Here is a 21,186-nt window from a genome sequence, read left to right as displayed (position 1 = left end):
AGTTGCTGATAGAAAATGGTTATGGCTTAACTGCAGTTGCTAATAAACAATTGCTACACTTCGGTGAGGTTTGAGCTGCTTCAAAGGTCAGCTCTGAGATTGCCATTCGTCATGGATTCCATTTCATCTCAGGTCACTACGAGGTTGTTTGGTTTTCGTTCTTGGAAACTCTAATCTAAAATTTGGTTATGTTAAAACAATGATCATATCAAGTAGTGTTTGGTTTATGGCTAAATTAAAATTTTAACATGCCAAAAATCGGAGTGACTATTTTAGATACCAAAATCTTATCTAGATTTACTATAGAAAAAATTTGACGGGTCAAATTTTTCGACACAGAACTAAACAAAAACCCTGTTTTTATAAATGTAAAAAAAATTAGCTTAGCTCTTTTTAGACGAGAACCAAGCAGCCACGTTCTTTTGTCCTTCCTCTGGGGAATTGGGTACAATACACATGGGGTAGTCGAAGTACAGAGCAATAAATATCTAGCAAGGTCAGCTACTGCTGAAATTCACACATTACTAGTACTCATCATAACTTATGTCCTTGCATATATATATATATATATATATATATATATATATATATATATATATATATATATATATACTTATTGGTCCAATAAAAAGAGAAAAATAGTTGCTTTTGTAAAAGTAAATTAAAGGAAAGAAAAGGAGAGAAGAGGAAAAAAAAGAAACGGGCTAGTACTATATTGTATAGTCCTTGCAATGCAAGCATCTCTGACTGCTACTCCCAAAGCAGCGCCTCCTCGAGGCGGAGCTCCGCACTGACCTCATCGACGTCGGGGAGCGGGGTCCACATGGTCGGGAAGCACCCGAACCCGTCCCGGATGTCGAGGAGCAGGTCCGGCAGGTCGAACAGCTGCCGCTCCTCCTCCACGCCGCTCGACGGAGTCGCTGGCTGAGAAGCGGCCGGTGGTTCTGGTGCCTCGGCGACGGCCTCCTCCGGCGCGGCGTTGTTCTTGGCAGGCTCTTCTTGGGCATGGCACGGCGCTGTCGCGGCGGCCTCCGGCTCCGAGGATGAGGACGACGGCGACGTGAACGCGGCGGCCAATGCTGCTGCGGCCTGGACGTCCTTGGGCGCCGTGGACGCGGCGCGCGGGAGCACACCGGCGAGGTCCGGGAAGTTGAGGTGAGCGGCGCGGCCCTTGATGGCGAGCGCGGCGACGTCGTGGGCGCGCGCGGCCATCTCAGCGGTGGGGAACGTGCCGAGCCAGATGCGCGACTTCTTGCGCGGCTCCCGGATCTCCGACACCCACTTGCCCCACGCCCGCATCCGCACGCCGCGGTACGTCGGGTGCTTCCCATCGCTGCTCCGCTTCCTCTTCTTCGCCACCGCCTTCCCCGCGCACCCCTCCTCGTCCTCCTCTCCCTCCCCACCCGCCTCGCACTCGGCCTCCGACGCCTGCGGCTTCCGTGGCGCGGGCGCGGCATTGGCCGTCGCCGGCGAGGAAGACGAATCCGTGACGGTGGACGAGCAGCAGGAGGTGGAGCTGGTGGTACACGACGAGGTGGTGCCAGAGGAGGAGGAGGAGGTATCATGGAGCTCTTGAGCCATGGCTAACTGTGTACTGTGCAGTGCAGGAGGATGAAGTGATGAGGAGGAGTATGGGTTGCTGCCGGCTTGCTTGCTGCTCCTTGGAGTGGCGCGGTGCCTCTGTTTGTATGTGGAGGGATGGCCTTTTATGACGAGTGGCGATGCAAGAAAAAGTTACTTGGGGGAGATCAACAACGTGGGGTGCTATATATGCTAGACACCCCCTCGTGTTGCCCCACTGTTTTCCTTTTGCTTGAGGTGTGGTAGTTTGTATCATATACACGCTCACAGCTCGACACGTATGAACTCACACAACTGTCTATTGAAGAACGGAGATTGCTTGTGCAATATAAACCGTGTGATAAAAGTGTTTTACTTGTTGTGTAAAACTTCATCGTACAATTTGAGCAGTTGGCGCCAGGTTACTGCTGATGTACTCATCATTACTTGTTTTACTTGCTTGTATAATTGTGTTCTGTCATTTTTAATTTGGCAGTTACCTTTAAATTTGTAATGTCATATATGCAAGGTTGATTCTTATCACCTTTTAATGTATCGGTAAACTTTGCATACATCATTTTATGTTTCGTGGAACTTCCTTGAGTTGCTATTGATCATTATGGTGGGGCTCTTGTAGGATTAGTCCAATTTAACACTAGGCTTGAGGATGCTCCTAAAAAGCTAACATCAGAATAATCCGTCCAATTTTGCAATTTGTAAAATAGCAAAAAATAGAAATCATGTCTACATAGCCATCATTGAGATGGAGTGTCTCGTCGAATCAATCCATATCTTCTAACTACAATGCAATTGATGCTTGTGCTCACTCTTTACCTCAAAACTTTCTTGATGATGTACTCATGACATCTTTAGCTTGTTTGCCCTACCTATGTGGCTATGTGTTGTCAATTTGGTAGCAAGAGATTGAGCGAGTCACCTTAATTTAAATCTGTGATCGACATCATCCATGTAATGACATTTCTTATTCACCTCTTAATGCATCAGTAAACTTTGCGTACAACACTCATATTTCGTAAACTTCCTTGAGATGCTTTTCATCTATTGTGATGGAGTGTCATGTAGAATTAATCTATATCTTCATACTACATTGTATTACAATGTAATATGAGGCTTGAGGATGTTCCTAAACTATCAAAGCCTGAACAACTCTAAAATTGCACTTTGTAAAATAGCAATTATTATTATTATTATTATTATAAGCCACATAGACATAGTCATAGGAATCATTGCTATGTGAAAATGTGTCACACCTGTTGCGCACTTTGTGGTGCAAGCACCGGGCGGCAAATATCAGGAGAACACTCGTTTCATATCTGCGGTACATGCAAGGTGATTGGATGGTCCCATGCAAAGAAAAGAAGGCGAAGAAGCAGCAGTACAGTATCGGAGCTAAATGCCTTTCACAATTCTTTTGTTTTTCTTTCTCGAGAAGAAATCAAAATGCCCTCCTCTCTCGTACTAGCAAGTAATACATCACTGCCACTTGGGTCTCATGGCACAAACGGGCCCCATGGACTCGGACACAATGAGGGGCTCTCAATGCTCTGTTCCTTTCAGCGCCTCCTGGTGTCTTGCTGGTGACACAACCCGGCCGGGGCCTCCCCTAAAGCATGCATGCCACCGCCAAGCCTATATATGTTTAGAATTATGTGATGTAAAAGAAGTTAAATTAAATTGTTAATAATTGAGATTTTGTTTTTATTCTTTGATGTCAGTGCACTCGGCAATGCTAGTGTAGCTCGCCAGTGGCCACAGCCCCCTCGTGTGTTGCATGCACCGCCACGGCGGGGTTGCCAATTTACAACTCATCCTAGCTAAGGGGTCGCATGCATGCATGTTGCTGTCCGCTCTGTACACTCCTGAGCTGCCTTGCTGCAAAGGTCGTCTATGCGACCACGACTTGTTGCAGGCTAAGATGTGAAAATATGGCAACCCTCTGCGAGTGGCAAAGCAGAGCAAGCTTTGCAAAGCAGATGGCTAAGTACTCGTCGGGATTGGGGCACATAGATTTGCTTTGCCGACTGGCCACTGGGATGAGAGGGAGAGAGAGAGAGAGAGAGGAGAGAGATGGCTGGTCGGGACCCATCTTGCCTTTTGGAACGCCATTGTTGTCTCTGGAAGGGAAAATGGGATGTGTTGCTTCTTTTTCTTTGGATTTATGCGGCAAGTGAACCCTCAATAATTGGTAATCGGGTCTCATTGGATTCCAAAAACGCTGTATTTTATGCGCGCAGCTGGACCCCGGTCTCAGTTGGCACGGTGTTACCACAAGCAGGAGATCGATCCTGCCTGTATTCCTGTTTCGTTCTAGACGCAGCTGGACCCCGGTCTCAGTTGGCACGCTGTTACCACAAGCAGGAGCTCGTATGCATGTTTGTCCTGGTACGTCGTATCTGGTAATTCTGTTTGTGATCTGCCTGCGCCCACGTCGGCTATCGACTTCCATTCCTGTGCGTTTCAGACGAGGAACATGCACATGATTGTTCAGCAGTTCCTTATTCCGACCATGTAATGTCATTTCTGTAGAATTATATGGCTCATATAATTTTAATAATACTCGATAGTCTCAAAAATCTATACCGTGGAGAGACGGCCTATTATAAAACATACATTTTATTAGTATCATATTACTAATAGAAATAGAGGTGGAATATTTTTCTCCCTGTATATATAAGGATCTCCATCTCATTAGAGAGAAATAGACTACTAATAAGAGTAACTCTTAATATGGGAACACTCTTATTACGTAAGTCTATATAAGAATTAGGTTTTTTTTCTCTTTCTCTTGTTGTTGCACCGTCACTGTAGTCTACTTCCACCAATGTGCACTGGCAACCGAGAGAGCAAGTGATAACTTAAGTTTAAACATGTTTTAAAAGTACTTGAAGATAGTTGAGAGCTCTTTAGTAAAACCCTAGATGACTTAGAGATGAAGAAAAATAGAAAAGAGGAATATAATCAAGTTTTCAGCACAAGATCACCCTCGCGGTCTGACCGGAATTCCTCACGTCTGACTGCTAGGGGGCAGCCACATATGCTTGCCACGTGAGCTTTTTGCGGTCTGACCGCCTCAACGCAGAGGCTCTACTTAAGGAAGTCGACCTCTCTCCCACTCTCACTCCCACTCACTCCTTCACCCACACCAAGAGAGAGAGAGAGAGAGAGAGAGAGAGAGAGAGACCACCTTGACGTCCATGATGACCGGAGATCGACAGAGAGGACTTCCTTGAGGTCCTCAAAGGCTTCCTTGAGCTCATCCTCTTCACCCTCATCGTCGGTAAAGTTTTCACGCGAGTTCATCCACCTCAAGTCCCAAACCACCCCGGAGCCTGATCTCTAAATCGGAGCTTCCCCGGAGTGATCCCCTCCAATAGAAAGCTTTCCTACACCAAGGTGAGACATCCTCTACCATTTTTCCGTCATTGTCAAGCTCGAATCGGTCCTCATTTCGTTTAAGACCCAAGTTCAACCTTAGCTTAGATCCCATCTGTGGAGTTTTCCAAGTTTGGCTCAGTAAGTTATTCAAACCACCCTAGAAGCACTCCACTAGTTTCATAGAGCATTTTAGTACCTTTCGTGGTCGAAGATTTCACTGGAGCCTTCACCGGCAACCTCACAAAGGTTCTACCGGTAGGATCTCATGGTCTGACAGCCAATAGGGCCGGTCTGACAGCCGACATACCTTCGTTGTGACTGCCATAGGTGAAAACCTTCTGCACACCGGCGGTCTGACCGCCACTTCAACACCAGTCTGACTGCCAACCACTTAAGCTATATGCACTTAGTTGGCGCTCCAGGTAGGAAGCATGTTTCTGCATTTCGGTTGGTGTTGAAGATTAGATTGGGCTACCCATAGCTAGATCCATGATAACCGCTAAGTCCCGTTCCGAGGACCCCGGTCACTATGAGGTGTTCATCATAGAATACAACCAAGATGAGTCCGGTGTGCTCCCAGAATGGGACACCGAATTGGAGTTCGAATGCTCCGAGGCTCAACAAGAAGTTTGCATGACAGTTTATGCAACAAGGGGCAACAGAAGCTCCCATTTTCTAGGTGCCGATGATGATCTCTAGGCCACGCGCCCAGAGGGAAACCGGATCGGTGCTGGACAAGGGGACACTCTGGCACAGCCCCAATTACCACAACGTCATCCAAAGGAGCTGCCACAGAGGACCCAGTCTTTGGTGGTGCCGTAACCGAGGCTATCACACCACACGAATGCCGAGGGCTCCCCCCTTGCGATATATCATCACTTCACACTCGGCAGCTCGACTATGAGGCCATGACGCCTATATAGAATATGTAGACCGTACAAATGCTTCTTAGCCACCCACCAGTAGCAGTACCAGAGGATTCACCAGTTAGGTCATGGTTGCATGACCTCGCCCTCCTGGTTGAGACCGTCCAACGCCAAACTACGGCGGCAAACACCACGTCTGTCGCTAGGACTGGTGAAGGACGCAACCACCAAGAATCATGGCAGCCCTCACGGCAAGAAAGATCTCGCCCTCCCTTAGTAATGGGGAGTGCTCGGAGACCCCTGCCGCATCGGGACAGCCAACTCTCTGACCTGCAGGACTCCCTGCGCCAACGCGAGCTTCGCGGCATGATCCAGAGCCAAGTGGCCATGTGAGAGTAGGAGGACCCCATCCGGCAAGAGCAGGAAAAGGGCAAGCAGTCCTGCCACTCGCCTCCCCCCATGTAGGGAGGCGTCTGATTCCTCCATCCCATCCCCATGACCGCGTGATTGTCGTGTCTCTCCCGCGATGTAGTCCATTAGTGGGTGACTCCCCATTACAGAACAAGGTGCAATGCCATATTAGCTCAGTTGTGGGAGGTGTGCTAGCCGTACAAGTTTCGTCCGGTCCTAACTGAAAACTATGATAGCTCGACCCACCCCGAGGAGTTCATGCAGATCTACACCACCAAGGTGTAGACCACGGGAGGCCACGAAAAAGTCATGGCCAACTACTTCCCAGCCGCCTTCATTAGTTCATCCCGATCCTAACTTATGAACTTCCTGCGCTTGTCGGTTCGCTCCTGGGAGGACCTGTGTGACCAGTTTATCACCAACTTCCAGGGAACCTATGCCCGACCCAAGGTCGAGGATGACCTATACCAAGTCAAGCAACGACAAGGTGAGTCATTGTGTGACTTCATCTGGTGCTTCACTGAGCATCGAAACACCGTTCTAAGGATCACAGGTGAATCTGTGGTCATAGCAATCAAGAGAGGGGTCAGAGACCAAAAGATAGTCAAGAAGCTTGCCACTAAGGAAATTCGAAGCACTATCGAGCTCTTCGAGCTCGTAGATAAGTGCGTCCAGGCCGTCGAGGCCCGAGAATGTTAGATTGATGCTGGGTCGTGGCCAACCTCCGACTAGCCCACCTCCTTCAAAGGGGTCGACCAGAAGGAGAAAAAGAAGAACAAACGCAAGAAGGGACCATCGGACGTCATGGCGGTCGAGCTGACCAACCAATCGTGTCAGCACTTCGAGAAAAGGGAGGGGTAGAAGGGTTGTGGCTATTTCCCGATCCACTTCATAGATGCCCACTACCTAACCGAATGTAAGGTTGTGCAGGGCATCATCGACAATGAGCTTAGATAGCGTAAATTTAGGCACGACGATAATGGTGAGAATTGGGCTGACCCTGACCAGTCAGCACTGGGGTACCAACAGGCCGATCACAAGGTCCACCACAACTTCGGGGGTGCCGCGACATATTCCTTGAATAGGGAACACAAATCGGTGGTCCAGGAAGTGTGGGCAGCCACACCTGGCCCAAGCCCGCGTCTAAAGTGATCGGAGGTACCCCTTACCTTCAGTCAAGCCGAGTACCCAACGAGTGTCAAGCGACCTAGTCGCTACCCTATTGTGGTCGAACCCAATATTCAAAATATCAGACTCGATTGTGTGTTGATCGATGGTGGGAGCTCCATCAACCTCCTCTTCACCGACGCTATGGCCGCCCTACAGATCCCAAGGAGCGCGTTGAAACTGTCTTCCCCCTTCTTTGGGATTACCCCGGACTCTTCGACCAAGCCCTTTGGGCGGGTCAAACTGCCCGTCACGTTCGGCTCGCCAAGTAACTTCAGGACCGAAAAGATCATGTTTGATTTGACGAACTTCGGGATCGCTTATAATGTGATCCTGAGGTGACCAATGATGGCACAATTCATGGTTGCCGCCCACTACGCATATTAGACAATTAAGATCCCTAGTCCGATCGAGGCCATCACCATCTTTGGCAATGCAAAGACAGACCTGCACTACAACAAGAGAAACCTCAACATGGTCGAGCTAACTCCCAGGTCACAGCCGGAGAATGCTATGTCTAGTCATTGCTCGGAAAATGTTCATGTCGCCGTTAGCCAGGACGAGCAGCTTTAGGCAGTATGACTTGACGACTCTGATCCGATTAGGCTAGTCCAGATAGGGGTCGGTCCGGACCTTAAATAGGAACTTGTGCTCATCACTTTCCTCCAGATGAACACAAACGTCTTTTCATGGAGTCTGTCTAATATGCCCAAAGTCCCCAGGGACGTGATCGAGCACAAGTTGTCCATGCGACCTGACGCACGAACGGTCAAATAAAGAGCTCGTCGGTTTGCAGCCAATCGAAAGGAAGCACTTTGTAAGGAGATCGACAAGCTCGTGGAAGCAGGCTTCATCCATTAAATACAGTACATATAGTGGTTGGCTAATCCAGTCATGGTCCAAAAACACAATGGTAAGTGGAGGATGTGCGTTGACTTCATTGACCTCGGTAAGGTGTGCCCGAAAGATCTCTTCCCTCTACCCTGGATTGACCAGCTTGTTGACTCAACCGCTGGCAGTGATCTTCTTAGCTTTTTAGATGCTCATTCGGGGTACCACCAGATTAGCATGTATAAGAAATATGAGGAGAAGAGTGCTTTTGTGATACCTTTCGGGGTCTTTTGTATGTACAAATGCCTTTTGGTTTGAAAAGCGTTGGTACCACTTACCAATGTTGTATTCAGCTGATTCTTCGATCACAACTCGGCAGAAACATCGAGGCTTATGTTGATGATGTGGTTGTCAAGAGTAGAACCAAGGATGACCTGGTCACGGACCTCCAGGAAATGTTCGACAACCTTCGGAAGTACCACAGGAAACTGAACCCTGAGAAGTGCACGTTTGGAGTCCCATCAGGGAAGTTGCTCTGGTTAATCGTTTCCAGTCGAGGGATAGAGGCAAACTCTAACAAGATTAGAGCCATCGAGCAGATGAATCCCTGACCATGCTAAAGGAAGTACAAAAACTAACAAGATGTGTGACAGCTTTGAACAGGTTCATCTCAAGGCTGGGAGAGAAGGGGATGTCTCTCTTCAAGCTTCTGAAGAAGAGCGACCACTTTTGGTGGATCCCAGAAGCAGAAGCAGCCCTCCAAGATCTAAAAGTTTACCTCTCCTCCCCTCCTGTATTGACCGCACCTTGACCAAATGAGGAATTCTTGCTCTATGTTGCAGCTACCCCATAGGTCACGAGCGCGGTACTGGTCATCGAGCGAGAAGGTCTACAGTGACCAGTATACTATGTCAGTGAGGTCCTACACGACATGAAGGCTCGATACCCACAGGCTTAGAAGCTGCTATATGCCACTCTGATGGCCTCTCACAAGCTCAGACACTACTTACAGGCTCACAAAATTAGGGTAATCTCCTCGCTCCCGATTAGAGAAATTCTCTACAATAGGGATGCGATAGAAAGAACAGCAAAGTGGGCAGTAGATCTCGGGGAGTTATCTTCAATTCATCCCCCGAACGGCTATCAAGTCCCACACGACACGAGGAACATACGGCTTGTGCCACCCGCTAAAGTGCACACAAGGGGTACTCGTGTCAACCTTTCCCAATAAGCCCCGATCATTTGAAACATACATCGCTCGACACGGCGGTACTAGAACTACTCCCGTAGCAAACTAGTACTACTACAAGCCCACCCGCTCACACCGTCGATATTCAGTGCCTAAATGACCACAACTACAAAGGTATTCGGCTCGCCTTACCATTAGATCGACCTGTGGTGAGTACGGTAAGTTCTAAAGCCGACTACACCAACGATCGGTGCTTAACCGACGCAAGCGATCTCCGGTGTCCAGTTTTCTCTTCCGACCTACCCAGGGGAACTCCATATCCAGAGAGGACAAACACCTCCTAGCACCGCCCACGTATCGTCTCATACTCACCACTCATCTAACCATCTCAACATCATATAAGTATTTGCGAACCCTAAGAGAACCCTATGCTCGCGAACAACTTGTAATCTAGAACCATATCGTTTGACTTCTGCCAAATGACCTATGCATTGCTAAGCATTTTGATTAACTTGTAATCTCGACACCAATAACAAACTCAAGGCGACAAGGAAAGGATGAACAATAATTCAAGATAGAAGTAATGCATTCAACATAGCTTCTACCCATTTATACCCGACCTCGACTCGACACACGCAAACATACATAAGCAAAGTTCATCAATTTTAAACTTTATCTAATTGGACAAAGGTGCAATATGCTTAGTTGCTTGCCTTGCTGCTCAGGTTGCTACCTATAATTACCCAACCAACACTCGTAGAAATTCGGAAGATTAGAGTCATCTTCAACCATTGTCGTCTCCTGCTCTGGCTCCTTCTTCACTAAAGAAGAGCGCATGCAATGATGAGCATTAGTGAAATGCAACAATGCATGTCGCAATATGCAAATGAAGAAATGCCATCAAATATGCCACATAATGCATTAAAACATATTTACTAGTTAGAACAAGTCATAAGGAGACTAGCAAAATTGGTTTCGCTAATTTTGAACTTGTGAAGAATTAACGGCGAATTAATGAAGCCTTAACCTAATTAATTAATCTCAGAAATTTAATTAATTATTTAATGTCTGGTTACATTTTTAATTGGTAGAGTATGTTATTATGAAAACAACAAAATTGGTTTCATAATTTTTTGAGCTACAGAGAATTTATTTATGAATTTTACAAGTTTCAGCCAACAGTAAACTATACTGAAAACGGTTATGTTTGAGTGACCGTGGTCAGACCGCCAACAGGGGCAGTCAGACTGCCGGGAGTCACGGTCAGAACACCAGAAATCGCGGTTAGACCGCCAGCGAACAAAGAGGTTTGGGTTCTGGCGGTCAGACCGGCCCGAGGGGCGGTCGGACTCCTAGAACGGCGATCAGACCGCTAAGAAACGCGGTCAGACCGCTGTATGCGGACGGGGGAACTTGGTGAGCTCACTGGCGACCATTTCGGCGACTCCAGTGGCTTTTAGGGTGGGGATTTGGACCTAGAGCATCATCTTGACCTCCTTACCGCATAGGATCACACGTATAAGCCGAAATCGACCAAAACTCGGCTATTGCTACCAAAACATCAAGAACTCATGAACTTCACAACCCTAGCTCCAAATTCTTGGATTTCGACCGAGCAATTCATGCATTCATGCTATGGGAGCCTTGGAGACTCACCCAAGACGCTTTGCCGAGCTTGAGGACCGTCGGTTGAAGGAGGAAACGGAAGGAAATTGAAGAACTCCGGTGTTCTTCACGTTTCAACCATAAATACCAATAGACATCAAATCTGGCCCAAATCCTTCGGGAAAGAGCAAACGAATTAGAGTGATAGGAAGCTTATGAGCTAAGGATCGCGTGAGTACCACATGTATACCTCGGCTTCGCCTCTAGAGAGAGAAATCCAAGAAGGAGTGAGAGAGTTTGAGAGGGAGGGGGAGAGAGGCAGTAGCAGCTGTGCTGCTCGGTTGGCTCGGGTAGGAGTGAGGGCACGGTGGGCTGTTGGTGGGTGTAGCCAAGTGAGAGGGAGAGAGAGGCAAGGTGTAGGACCGACCGGTGGATCCCACGTGTAAGAGAAAGAGGTCTATTTTATCTACGAATCACATTCTTTTCTCTCCCGAAATTCTTTCTCTCATCCAATTGACCCAAAACGAATTGCTCTAATGTGCCAAAATAATTCCCCTCAAATTTAATTATGACACTAATGACACATGATTAAACTTAATCACGCGATTACAGAATTTTGGACGTGACAATGAGGCACACATTCTATTAGTATCATATTGCTAATAGAGGTGCAAGTGGGAGATTTTTCTCCCTATATATATCTAAGGACCTCCACCTCATTGGAAGGAGAATGTAGACTACTAATGAGAGTATCCCTCATTTCGGAAATGTTCTTATTACGTGAGTCTATATAAGAATTAGGGTTTTTTTCCTCTTCCTCTCGCTGTTGCGCTGCCACTGTAGTCTACTCCATTCCGACATCAGCATGCACCGGCAACTGGGAGAATAGGTCTCCAAAACCCTCGCTCTTGAGATCTAGCACCGGGAGAGGACGAATAAGGTTTTTGCAAAACGCTCCATGCGACTACTCAAGTTCTTCACCACGACTCGTTTTTTTGTCGCTTGGGCGCCACCCACTATCATCGTTAATAAATCTAGCACGTTGTCAGCAGGATCGACCATACTGTTAACACGGTACAACCTACATCCTCAACAATTTTCACAGCATATGATCAATATGTAAAAACTATGTTACTTATTCTTTATTTTCTATAATTTCTAATTTCAAATATAGTAGATCTTGGCATATATAATTCTATCATACGTATGCCTAGATTATGCTCTAATAATTTGAACATATTAGTTTATCAATTTACGCTTATAAATTATTTATAAATTAAATTAAACTTAAAATGTCTTATTTTCCAATAATTTCACTCACCCTGTGGCCTGTGTACAATGCATGTGCCAGTTCAATGGTTCCGACCATGCGATGTCGTTTCACCGGGCCAGGCGTAACGCGTGCAAGGGAGCCAGAAGAAACCAGCCCGCGCGCGGCACAGTCCCGGTGCGATATCTGTCGGGACGCATGATCATCGATCGGTAGCTGGGATGCATGTTGAGCGATTCGTGGTCTATTTTAATTTAATTTAATCTACTAACTAATTATTTTAATTAGATTAAAATATATGATTAATTAATTAAGTTGTATTAATGTGAATATGTGGATATTCATTGCTGCACCGTCCATCCCTAATCAGTAGGACCTGGCGGTGGCTCGCGGCTCCCCGTGCAACAACAGGCTATGGTGCACAGGGGTGGATCTTCAGTGACGCGGAGAGGAAAGAGAGATAGGAGTGAGAAGAATAGTGAGACTAGGGAAGGAGATGAGCTCTCTCCCCCATAGCAGTCCATCCTGCGTCCGCCGCCGATGGTGCAGCGCGGAAAACGCGGCGACCATGCCCGGGACTGGCGTGCGCCGGTGTGGAAAGAGCAGCGTCAGGGGGGGGGGGGGGTGATGGATGGACGGTGCCATCGCGCGCGCTGCATGTGCCGGTTGACCGTGCCCCTGGGCTGGGCGTTCAATTCTGGCCCCGGCGGCCGTGCTCCCTTCCCATGTGCGCCCCCGCCCGGCATGTTCCGTGTCTGCCACGCCGGCGCGCGCACCCCAGCAGGGGAAACGAGGTCTCCCATCCGGAACAAGCCGTGCCCAGCCGGCCGGCCGGCCAGCCACTCTGCTGCTCCGACTTGGCGCCCGCACCTTCGATCCATCGTGGCATGCTGCCTTGGGCCACGGCGCGCTAGCACGGCGATCCGCAGGGTCCCTTCGGTGCAATCGGCTCGCGCAACGTCCTGGCTGGCTGGAAACCGGCCGGCGATTGATCGGCTCGACGATCTCTCGATCTGCACGTTCCCGGTCGGTCCGTTCTCCTGCTCGCTGTCACGCATCAACGCTGCCTGCGTCCGTGTTCACCAATGCCGACCGGCCGCTCCCACGATCAGTCGATCGATCAAGCAGTGCGCCCAAGGATGTAGAGACCAGAACGGAACAGAACAGAAAAGCAATGCGACATGCATGCATGGAAAAAGGCTCCGTTGATTTGCAGTTTTCGCAAGGAACGCATTCACTGGCGTGAGGCATGGCAGTGAGTGCATGGATCCGTCTGTGTTAGTGCCATGGCTGTACCTTACCGTACCGCTCTGTAATCTCATCGTACTGATGCAAATTCGGAGCAAGCTGGGTGATTGATTCTGAGCAGTTCGTTGATCGAGTGCCTTGTCCAAACACGCGAGACCAGCTGCAGAAACGCCACCGGGCTAGAATAGTTTCCAGCGCATACTACTCCAGCTGAGATGGTACTGTATTACTGTACTTACTATCGCGTGAGAACACTACTTTTCTTTTCCTTTTTCTTTTTATAGCAACCACACATGTGTGACGTGTTACACATTGAATTAATAATATTATGACGGTGTAAAAATTGTAACGGAGAACAAATAATTAAAAATAAAAAATTGATGATGCATCTTTAAAGTTCCTCAACTTTGCACATGAAAAGAAAGTGACACAGAAAGAAAAGAAAATGACAGGAAGTCAAACTAACATCTGACGCATAGCATGGTGAAGCGGGCCCAAAGTTGGATGTAATCATGCAAGGTGTGGGAGATAACAGGTTGTTGCCTGTGGGAGAAATTAGTGGAGTTCAAGTACAATTTTGAGCCGTATAATTAAGACTCATTGACGATAGATAATGTTGTCTGTGGGAGAGGTCAAGTAATTTAATTATGTTCCGTAATTAGTATGGTTTAAATAGGAATTTGAGTTTTGTGATTAAGACTTATAAATGGTATATATCAAAAGCTTATGTGTAACTATTGCATTCTATATCTAATTATTATAGAAGATACAGGTTCATTCTAGTTATTATATATAGCTGGAAAGAAAAAATAGTGCATTACTACTTTTTAATACTAATAACGTCTATTAATTACATATTTCTAAATTGATTAGTGATTTCTAAACAATTGAGATGGAAGGAGATGTGAGATAAATTTTAATTGTGGACACCGTTCAGATTTATCATAACTAGTCTATTTTATAGGAGTATAAATTTATTTATGAGGATGATTAACAGACATGTGTCTTTTGTAAATACAGAATTTTTTTAACCTCAACACTAACATAAACTATAATATCTAAACTCATATCATACCCTACGTACGCACACCAGCCAAATACATCTACTACTAAAGAGATCAACAGAACTTCGGCTCCGTAAAAGATAGACACGTCATATTCTCCTTTTTATCCATAGACATTTGAGGCTGATCAAAAGAAATCCAATAACCCAGGCTTCGAGTGCGAGGTCGGGAGTCCGGCCGCTCCCGCACCGACGAAGAACCACTGCCTGTAAATCCAGAACTGGTCGTACTACTTGTCAATAAAAATGGGTAGTATCGTTTACTGCAGGCTCAAATGCGCAGGTCCAGTTAAGCCCATCAAGGCCTAAACAAATATAAATATTCTTCACTTAATTTTTTTGGTCGTTGGGTCATCTGATTTGGTTCTCAGGGCCACTAATCATGGGCCTGGCCCCCACTCGTGCCATGTCATTCGCTGGTAAGTGGGCCAACGATCATAACTCCGTTGTGCCCAAAAAGTGTCCATGGTTGCTCACCCACCTCCTGCGCCAGCTCACCCCCCACCGCCTGCTGGACCAAATGGCACGGTGGGATGCGCTCGTAGACCAACTTTGATCATTGATCGTTATGTCGTATAGGATGTACAGTGAAAGCCCAAATGTTTAGGCCTAGTTAAGCCCATAAAGGCCTAAATAAATGTAAAAGTAAATTTCGTAAAACTACACTACAATCCTCAAAACTATCATAAAACTAAGCTTTTAGAAAACTATTTCATAGAACTACACTTTTTCTGTCCTTTTGTATCATAAAACTACACATATTTTGCAGAAACTATCAGAAAACTGCACTTTCATTTGATCTTATCAAATAACTACACTATTTTTGTCCAACTGTATCGCAGAGCTACACTCCTATTTCCCATGTCTATCTGACAGCTAGCCGGCTAGGCCTCACCTAGCATACTCAGTGGCACGTGACAGAGTTTGTTCGCTGACGTGACATCCCTTGCCACGCGGGCTCCGATAATACACGTAAGTAAGTCGACATGGAGTTAGTGAAGGCACGCCTAAGAGCAGTTTGGGCGGTAAAATTGTCACGCTAATAAAATCTATATTTACGCTTTCGTATGTCACTTCTTAGGTATCTTTTAGTGGTCCAACACTTACTCTGGAGTCCATTTTCATACAACACACCTCTATAACCATGTATGTGCATGTATGTCACGTCCCAAAATGTTAATCACGTAATTAAGCATTCATAATTATCATGGTATTATATTTATGTGTATTCGTTTGATAACTTGAGTTTAAATATGTTTTAAAAGTATTTTGAGGTAGTTTAGAGCCCTTGAGAAAAACCCTAAATCCCTTGGAGATGAAGAAGAATAAAAATGAAGAATAGAATTAAGTTTTCAGCACAAGACCGCTCTCGTGGTTTGACCGGGATTTCCCGTGGTCTGACCGCTAGGGGGCAATCACGTAGGTTTCCTACAGTCTGACCGCCACAACACAGAGGCTCCACTTAAGAAAATCGATCAACTCTCTCGAGCTCTCTCTCACTCTCACACTCTCACTCTCTTCACAAACTGAGGGAGAGAACGAAAGATTGGCCTCAATGACTAGAGAGGGAGGCTTCCCTAAGCACCTCAAGGACATCCTCGAGCTCACCCCCTTTCTCCTCTTCACCAGTGAAGTTTCCACGCGAGTTTATCCACCTCAAACCCCCACACTACCCTGGAGCCCGATCTCCAAATCGGATGAACCCCACCAATATAAAGCTTCCCTACGCTAAGGTGAGGCATCTCCTACCGATTCTCCATCATTCTCAAGCTCGAGTCGATCCCCCTGACGTTTAGACCCAAGTTTAACACTAGCCTAGAACCCATCCAAGGAGTTTTCCCAAGTTTGGTTCAGTTAATATTGTCCAAACTACCCTAGAAACATCCCCTAGTCCCTAGAGCGTTTTGGTACCCTTCGTAGTTGAAGGCCTTGTCGGAGCCTTCGATGGCGCCCCTCCAAGTTACTGTCGGTAAGGTCTCACGGTCTCCCACCGACTAGGCCGGTTTGACCGCCGATTAAGAAAATCAAAACCCCAGTCGAACCCATAGTCAAGAGTCAAACCGTTGTTTGGCCAGTCTGACCGTAGAACCTCGCAGTCTGACCGCTGGTCGATCTGATCTGACTGCCAGTCGCCAAAACCTTCTACAAGCTGACGATCAGAATGCCACCTCCACGTCGGTCTGACCGTCAGCCATTCAAGGTTGTATGTATTTAGGTTACCTTGTCTGGGGTTTCAAACTTGGAAACCATAATCTTTTGGCGGTATTTTGCAAATGTTTTTGAAACATGGCGCTCTATTATTATCCAAGCATTCATCATTAGCACATTTTTTTCATCGTTCATTTATTTATGCAATGCATTTTTTTATTCTTTTAGAGAGCATTGCGCTGTCGATCCAAGTTGTTGAAGGCGACACCGGACCCCAGAATTCTGTTAGGAAACGGATAGGCTACGCTAGCACAAATCAAAATTTATCTACCGCGTTCAACCAAAAAACCATACGAGTAGGGATCATGAATCGTTACCACTCAACGCGCAGTGCAGCGGAAGAAGAGTTGGAATAGACTGATCCAACGTCGTGCGCATCAATACAGTCGAGGCAGCTTTTCGACCAGCTATAAGCAAGTCTATCATGCTCCTCAACCAAATCCGAATAATCCTCGACCAGCTCCAAGCAGCTTACGACCAGCTCCGAGTGGTCACTGTGTGATCCTCGACCACGTAGAGGAAGCAGCGACCACGACGGGGAGGCCTCGATCACGAAGAGAAAGTAGTTGATCACCTTATCGACCACAGATTATGTACAACGCTGCGATCTTCACATGGTATTCACACGTACAGGGATGGAACGCCGTACGCCAATGTGCTAGCACTGCGTGTCCGTCTAGGGATTCGCAGGGAGTTCGGGAAGAGGTGGCGGCCAGGGTTTTGTGGTGGGACCCACACGTGCACTCACAGCTCCTCCTCCTCCTCTTATATAGAGTATGCTAATGGACATTTAATCACATTAAAGCTCATTATGACTCTAAATTCTAATGGACCTTTAATCACATTAAATCCCACTCGCAGATCCAATCTGCATATGTGATCGCCTCTAGGGCATATTACCTACAAATTTTGTGAGTGTTGCGCCGGGAGTATCAAGCAACCGCCGAAGCAGTAAGGCAAGCATCTAAGCATATTGCACCTTTATTTGAATTGAATGAAGTCTAAATTGATAAGTTGTTACTTATACCATTGAATGGTTAGCGAGTCGATATCGGGTTTATATGGGTAGAACCTATATTGAGTTGCATTACCTCTACTTTGAGTTATTGATTATCCATATCCTTATAGCTTTGATTACCTATATTGAATTTCATTACCTCTACTTAAGAGTTATTCGAAATACTTAGCAATGCATAGGTCACCAGTAGAAGTCGAGCGATAGTGCAACCATTGTTTGTGAGTTTAGGGTTTGTTGTTTGCAAACATAAGGATAATGATATGGGTTGTATGTGATGTGAGAATGAGGTGAGATGTGGGCGGTGTTTGGGGTATCTTCTGTACCGGAGAAGTTCCTCGATGTAGTTGAGGAGAGGAACCCAGATGCTATAGACTATTTACATCGTTTATGCACCGTCCGTTGTTGAAGTTGGTTTTATTACTTTTCATACTAATCATATGTTGATCTAATGATAAGATAAGTCGAATATCTCTGTAGTTGTGATTATTTAGGCTTGCACATCTAAGGTGCAGATGACTGGATTTTTCTGCCAACATGGCTGTGATGACTGCTCTGGGGAGCATCAGCTCTCTTTTGGCTGTTGGGAGAAAACCTGCAGAGATGAGAGAATCGCGATCTTCTCAGATGCGCTGAACCATGCTTCAATCATCGATGGAATTCGTCTTGTGGAGCAAAAGCAAGAAGCAGTAGTGTTTGTCTACAAGCATTGTGACATGTCTCATCTTGATTTCCTACTGTATGTTTCTTTTCTCACTTCGCAGTCATAATATGTGACATATTATCAATACTTGCATTAGCTATAACTGTATTTTGATTATCTGTGCAGGTCCAGTTGCTCAATGGAAAAGAAAGTTGTCGTCACAGATAGGCAAGTCATCGTTGAAGAAGCGTATATTTTTGCATGACTAGTGCTTGCTTGTATACGCATATTGTCAGGGTACCAAACTGAGAACCTCCTTTCATTTATAAAGTGCAGCCTGTTCAGCATGGATGGTGATTTTGCTCCATTACCTGAACTTGTCAAATTACGCAGAAAGTATGAATTTTTGTTGGCCATCGATGATGTTAGTATTTTATCTCCTGTCAAGTACATTTTTGCAGATCTTGGTAATAATTAAATTATGTTCGCATTTTCACTTTTCAAGGCGTATGGGACACTTGTTTGTGGTGAGAATGGTGGGGGTGCAGCTGAGCTGTTTGAATGTGAAAATGACATTGACATAGGTGTTGGCACCCTAAGCAAGGCTGCTGGCTGCCAGGATGGTGTTATAGCATGCAGGTAATATGCTCATACGAAATAACTAGATTTCTTTTATAAGGAAAGAGCTGTCCACGATGCATATTAAATTGTAAAGCCAGATAAATTTACTGCAAAGCCAAGAGGAATGTGAGAATCAGGCAATGACATGTAACTGCAAACTCATGAATACATATATTTTGATGTCTGATTTTACTTTCTCTTAATCTAGTGCTTACAGTGTTCAACATCCAACATGTTCCCATTGTGAGAACTCACTGATATCAGCTATTGGGAAACATTTTTTTGCCGAGGTACTAATGTTAGTACAAACTCTGTATACCCCGGCAAACAGATTCTAGGTCACATCATCTGAATTAGTTATCACAAATTTGTGCTGCATACTATAATGCTTCTAAATTCTATGAACACGAGAAAGCTCGTTCCGCCGAACACAGGAATGCCAGTAGTCAGCACTTCGTTGCTAGATTTATAACTGATAGTTTGCAATCTGTTGAACAGCACTAGATGGAAGAAGCTAATTCAATCGCGAGGTCGGTCATTCATATTTTCAACTGCTTTGCCGGTGCCAGTAGTTGCTTCTGTTGCATGGTAATTTTCAGTTCTTCTGTCACTGTGTCTTTCAATATATTGAGCTGGGCATCCAATATTCGTACGAGGAAAAGATGTAACATCCTGTTTTATTACTTTCACATTAGTCTGTACTCTTTGAGAATGAGAACTTAAATAGAAAAATACAGTAGGAGTGTGCTGCATTAGATTATTGAGAAATGATAACGTTGGTTGCATATATCAGGGATGTTTTTTAAATAGAAACTATTGATTTCAGCAGCCTCTATGTCTCACGGAAGGAGAGATGGCGGAGATTAGTGATCTGGAGGCATGTCCAGTATTTTGCTTCTTTGACCAAACACAACATAACTAGTCCCATAATTTCCATTGTGGTTGGAAGTGAAAAGGCAGCGCTCAAGTCTGGCAGGTTCCCTCTTCCTCCCAGTTTTCTTAGTTTCCTTTATTGATGGTCTCATTGCCTCCTGTTCCTAATACATTTTGAAACTGCAGGCATCTTCTAAGATCTGGATTTCATGTTACACCAATCCGACCACCCACAGTTCCGCCCAATTCATGCAGGTTCCAAATTTTCTTCTTTTTTTTGGTGTCATTTCCATTTTTGCATCCTTTTCTCCTGTCATGAGCTTACTAAACCAACCTAAAGTTTACTTTGAGTGTTCCTAGTGGTCATAGACCGAGTAATTGGACTAGGACTCAGGGTAAATACATTACCATTCTTAATGCAATTTATTGTAGTATGTGCCATTTTGTTCCTTATAGATGGAATCCACTGCTAGAATTTTTGTATATATAATCTTCTCTTATCAATACTGTGAATGAAGCAGAGGCTGTTTCAAAAGAAGACTAACTGATCATGGATCTCTTGGCAGGCTGCGAATTACTCTTAGCGCTTCTCACTCCTCGGATGACATCAAAAGGCTGGTTGATGCACGCACACCCTGGTTCCCTGTCAAACATGCTGAGCAGAGTTATGTTACAGCGTCCAAACTCTAAGCAAATGATCCATCAGAGTTCAGCGTGAAGCTAGAGGAAGCAATAGGCTGGTGTTGGTTGACACGACTATTTGTAGCAAATCATTTCTGTTTGCATCACGGCTCAAATCTTTCCATAGTTGATGTGGTCTGATACATCATTTGCCGATTATAACTACACTGTTCTGCTGGTAGATATCTTTGTAGTATGACTTGGCATAATTCCACATTGGGAACTAGAGGATGTTCAATGTGCTCAGGCTTGTTGATTTGGCCGTGCCAAGAGACACTACAGAAGCATACGTGCATTTTCAGGGAAGATAGCAGGACTCTGTAATTGGAAACACCCTACGCACTGCCATGCGGTAGAAGTATTTTTTATAAGACGAATGAAGCTTTATTCCGATACGAAGGAAGGATTCGGTCTCTGCACTGAGCCAGTACACTTAGCCATGCAAGCAGTATGGTTCTTGAACGTGACTGGTACATTGATTGGTAAACTCTAGAATGGAAAGACTTATGTACAGAGTACAGACACACAAACATGTAACA

General features: G+C 45.7%; 1 protein-coding gene and 1 pseudogene across 1 annotated transcript in view; one reads left to right on the top strand and one right to left on the bottom strand.

The window, feature by feature from the left end:
- Window positions 1-370: 370 nt before the first annotated feature.
- Window positions 371-21,186, bottom strand: part of LOC133902942 (ethylene-responsive transcription factor ERF038-like) — a 99,905-nt gene continuing 79,089 nt past the window's right edge. Inside the window, exon 2 of the mRNA XM_062344271.1 lies at window positions 371-1,666. Coding sequence (XP_062200255.1) covers window positions 751-1,581 — 831 coding nt within the window. The 5' untranslated portion in view covers window positions 1,582-1,666 and the 3' untranslated portion in view covers window positions 371-750. The remainder of the gene's footprint in view (window positions 1,667-21,186) is intronic.
- Window positions 7,545-20,656, top strand: LOC133903998 (8-amino-7-oxononanoate synthase-like; annotated as a pseudogene).

Source organism: Phragmites australis, chromosome 21 (genome assembly GCF_958298935.1).
Source record: "Phragmites australis chromosome 21, lpPhrAust1.1, whole genome shotgun sequence".
NCBI lineage: Eukaryota > Viridiplantae > Streptophyta > Magnoliopsida > Poales > Poaceae > Phragmites > Phragmites australis.
This window is presented reverse-complemented; position numbering and strand designations above follow the sequence as displayed.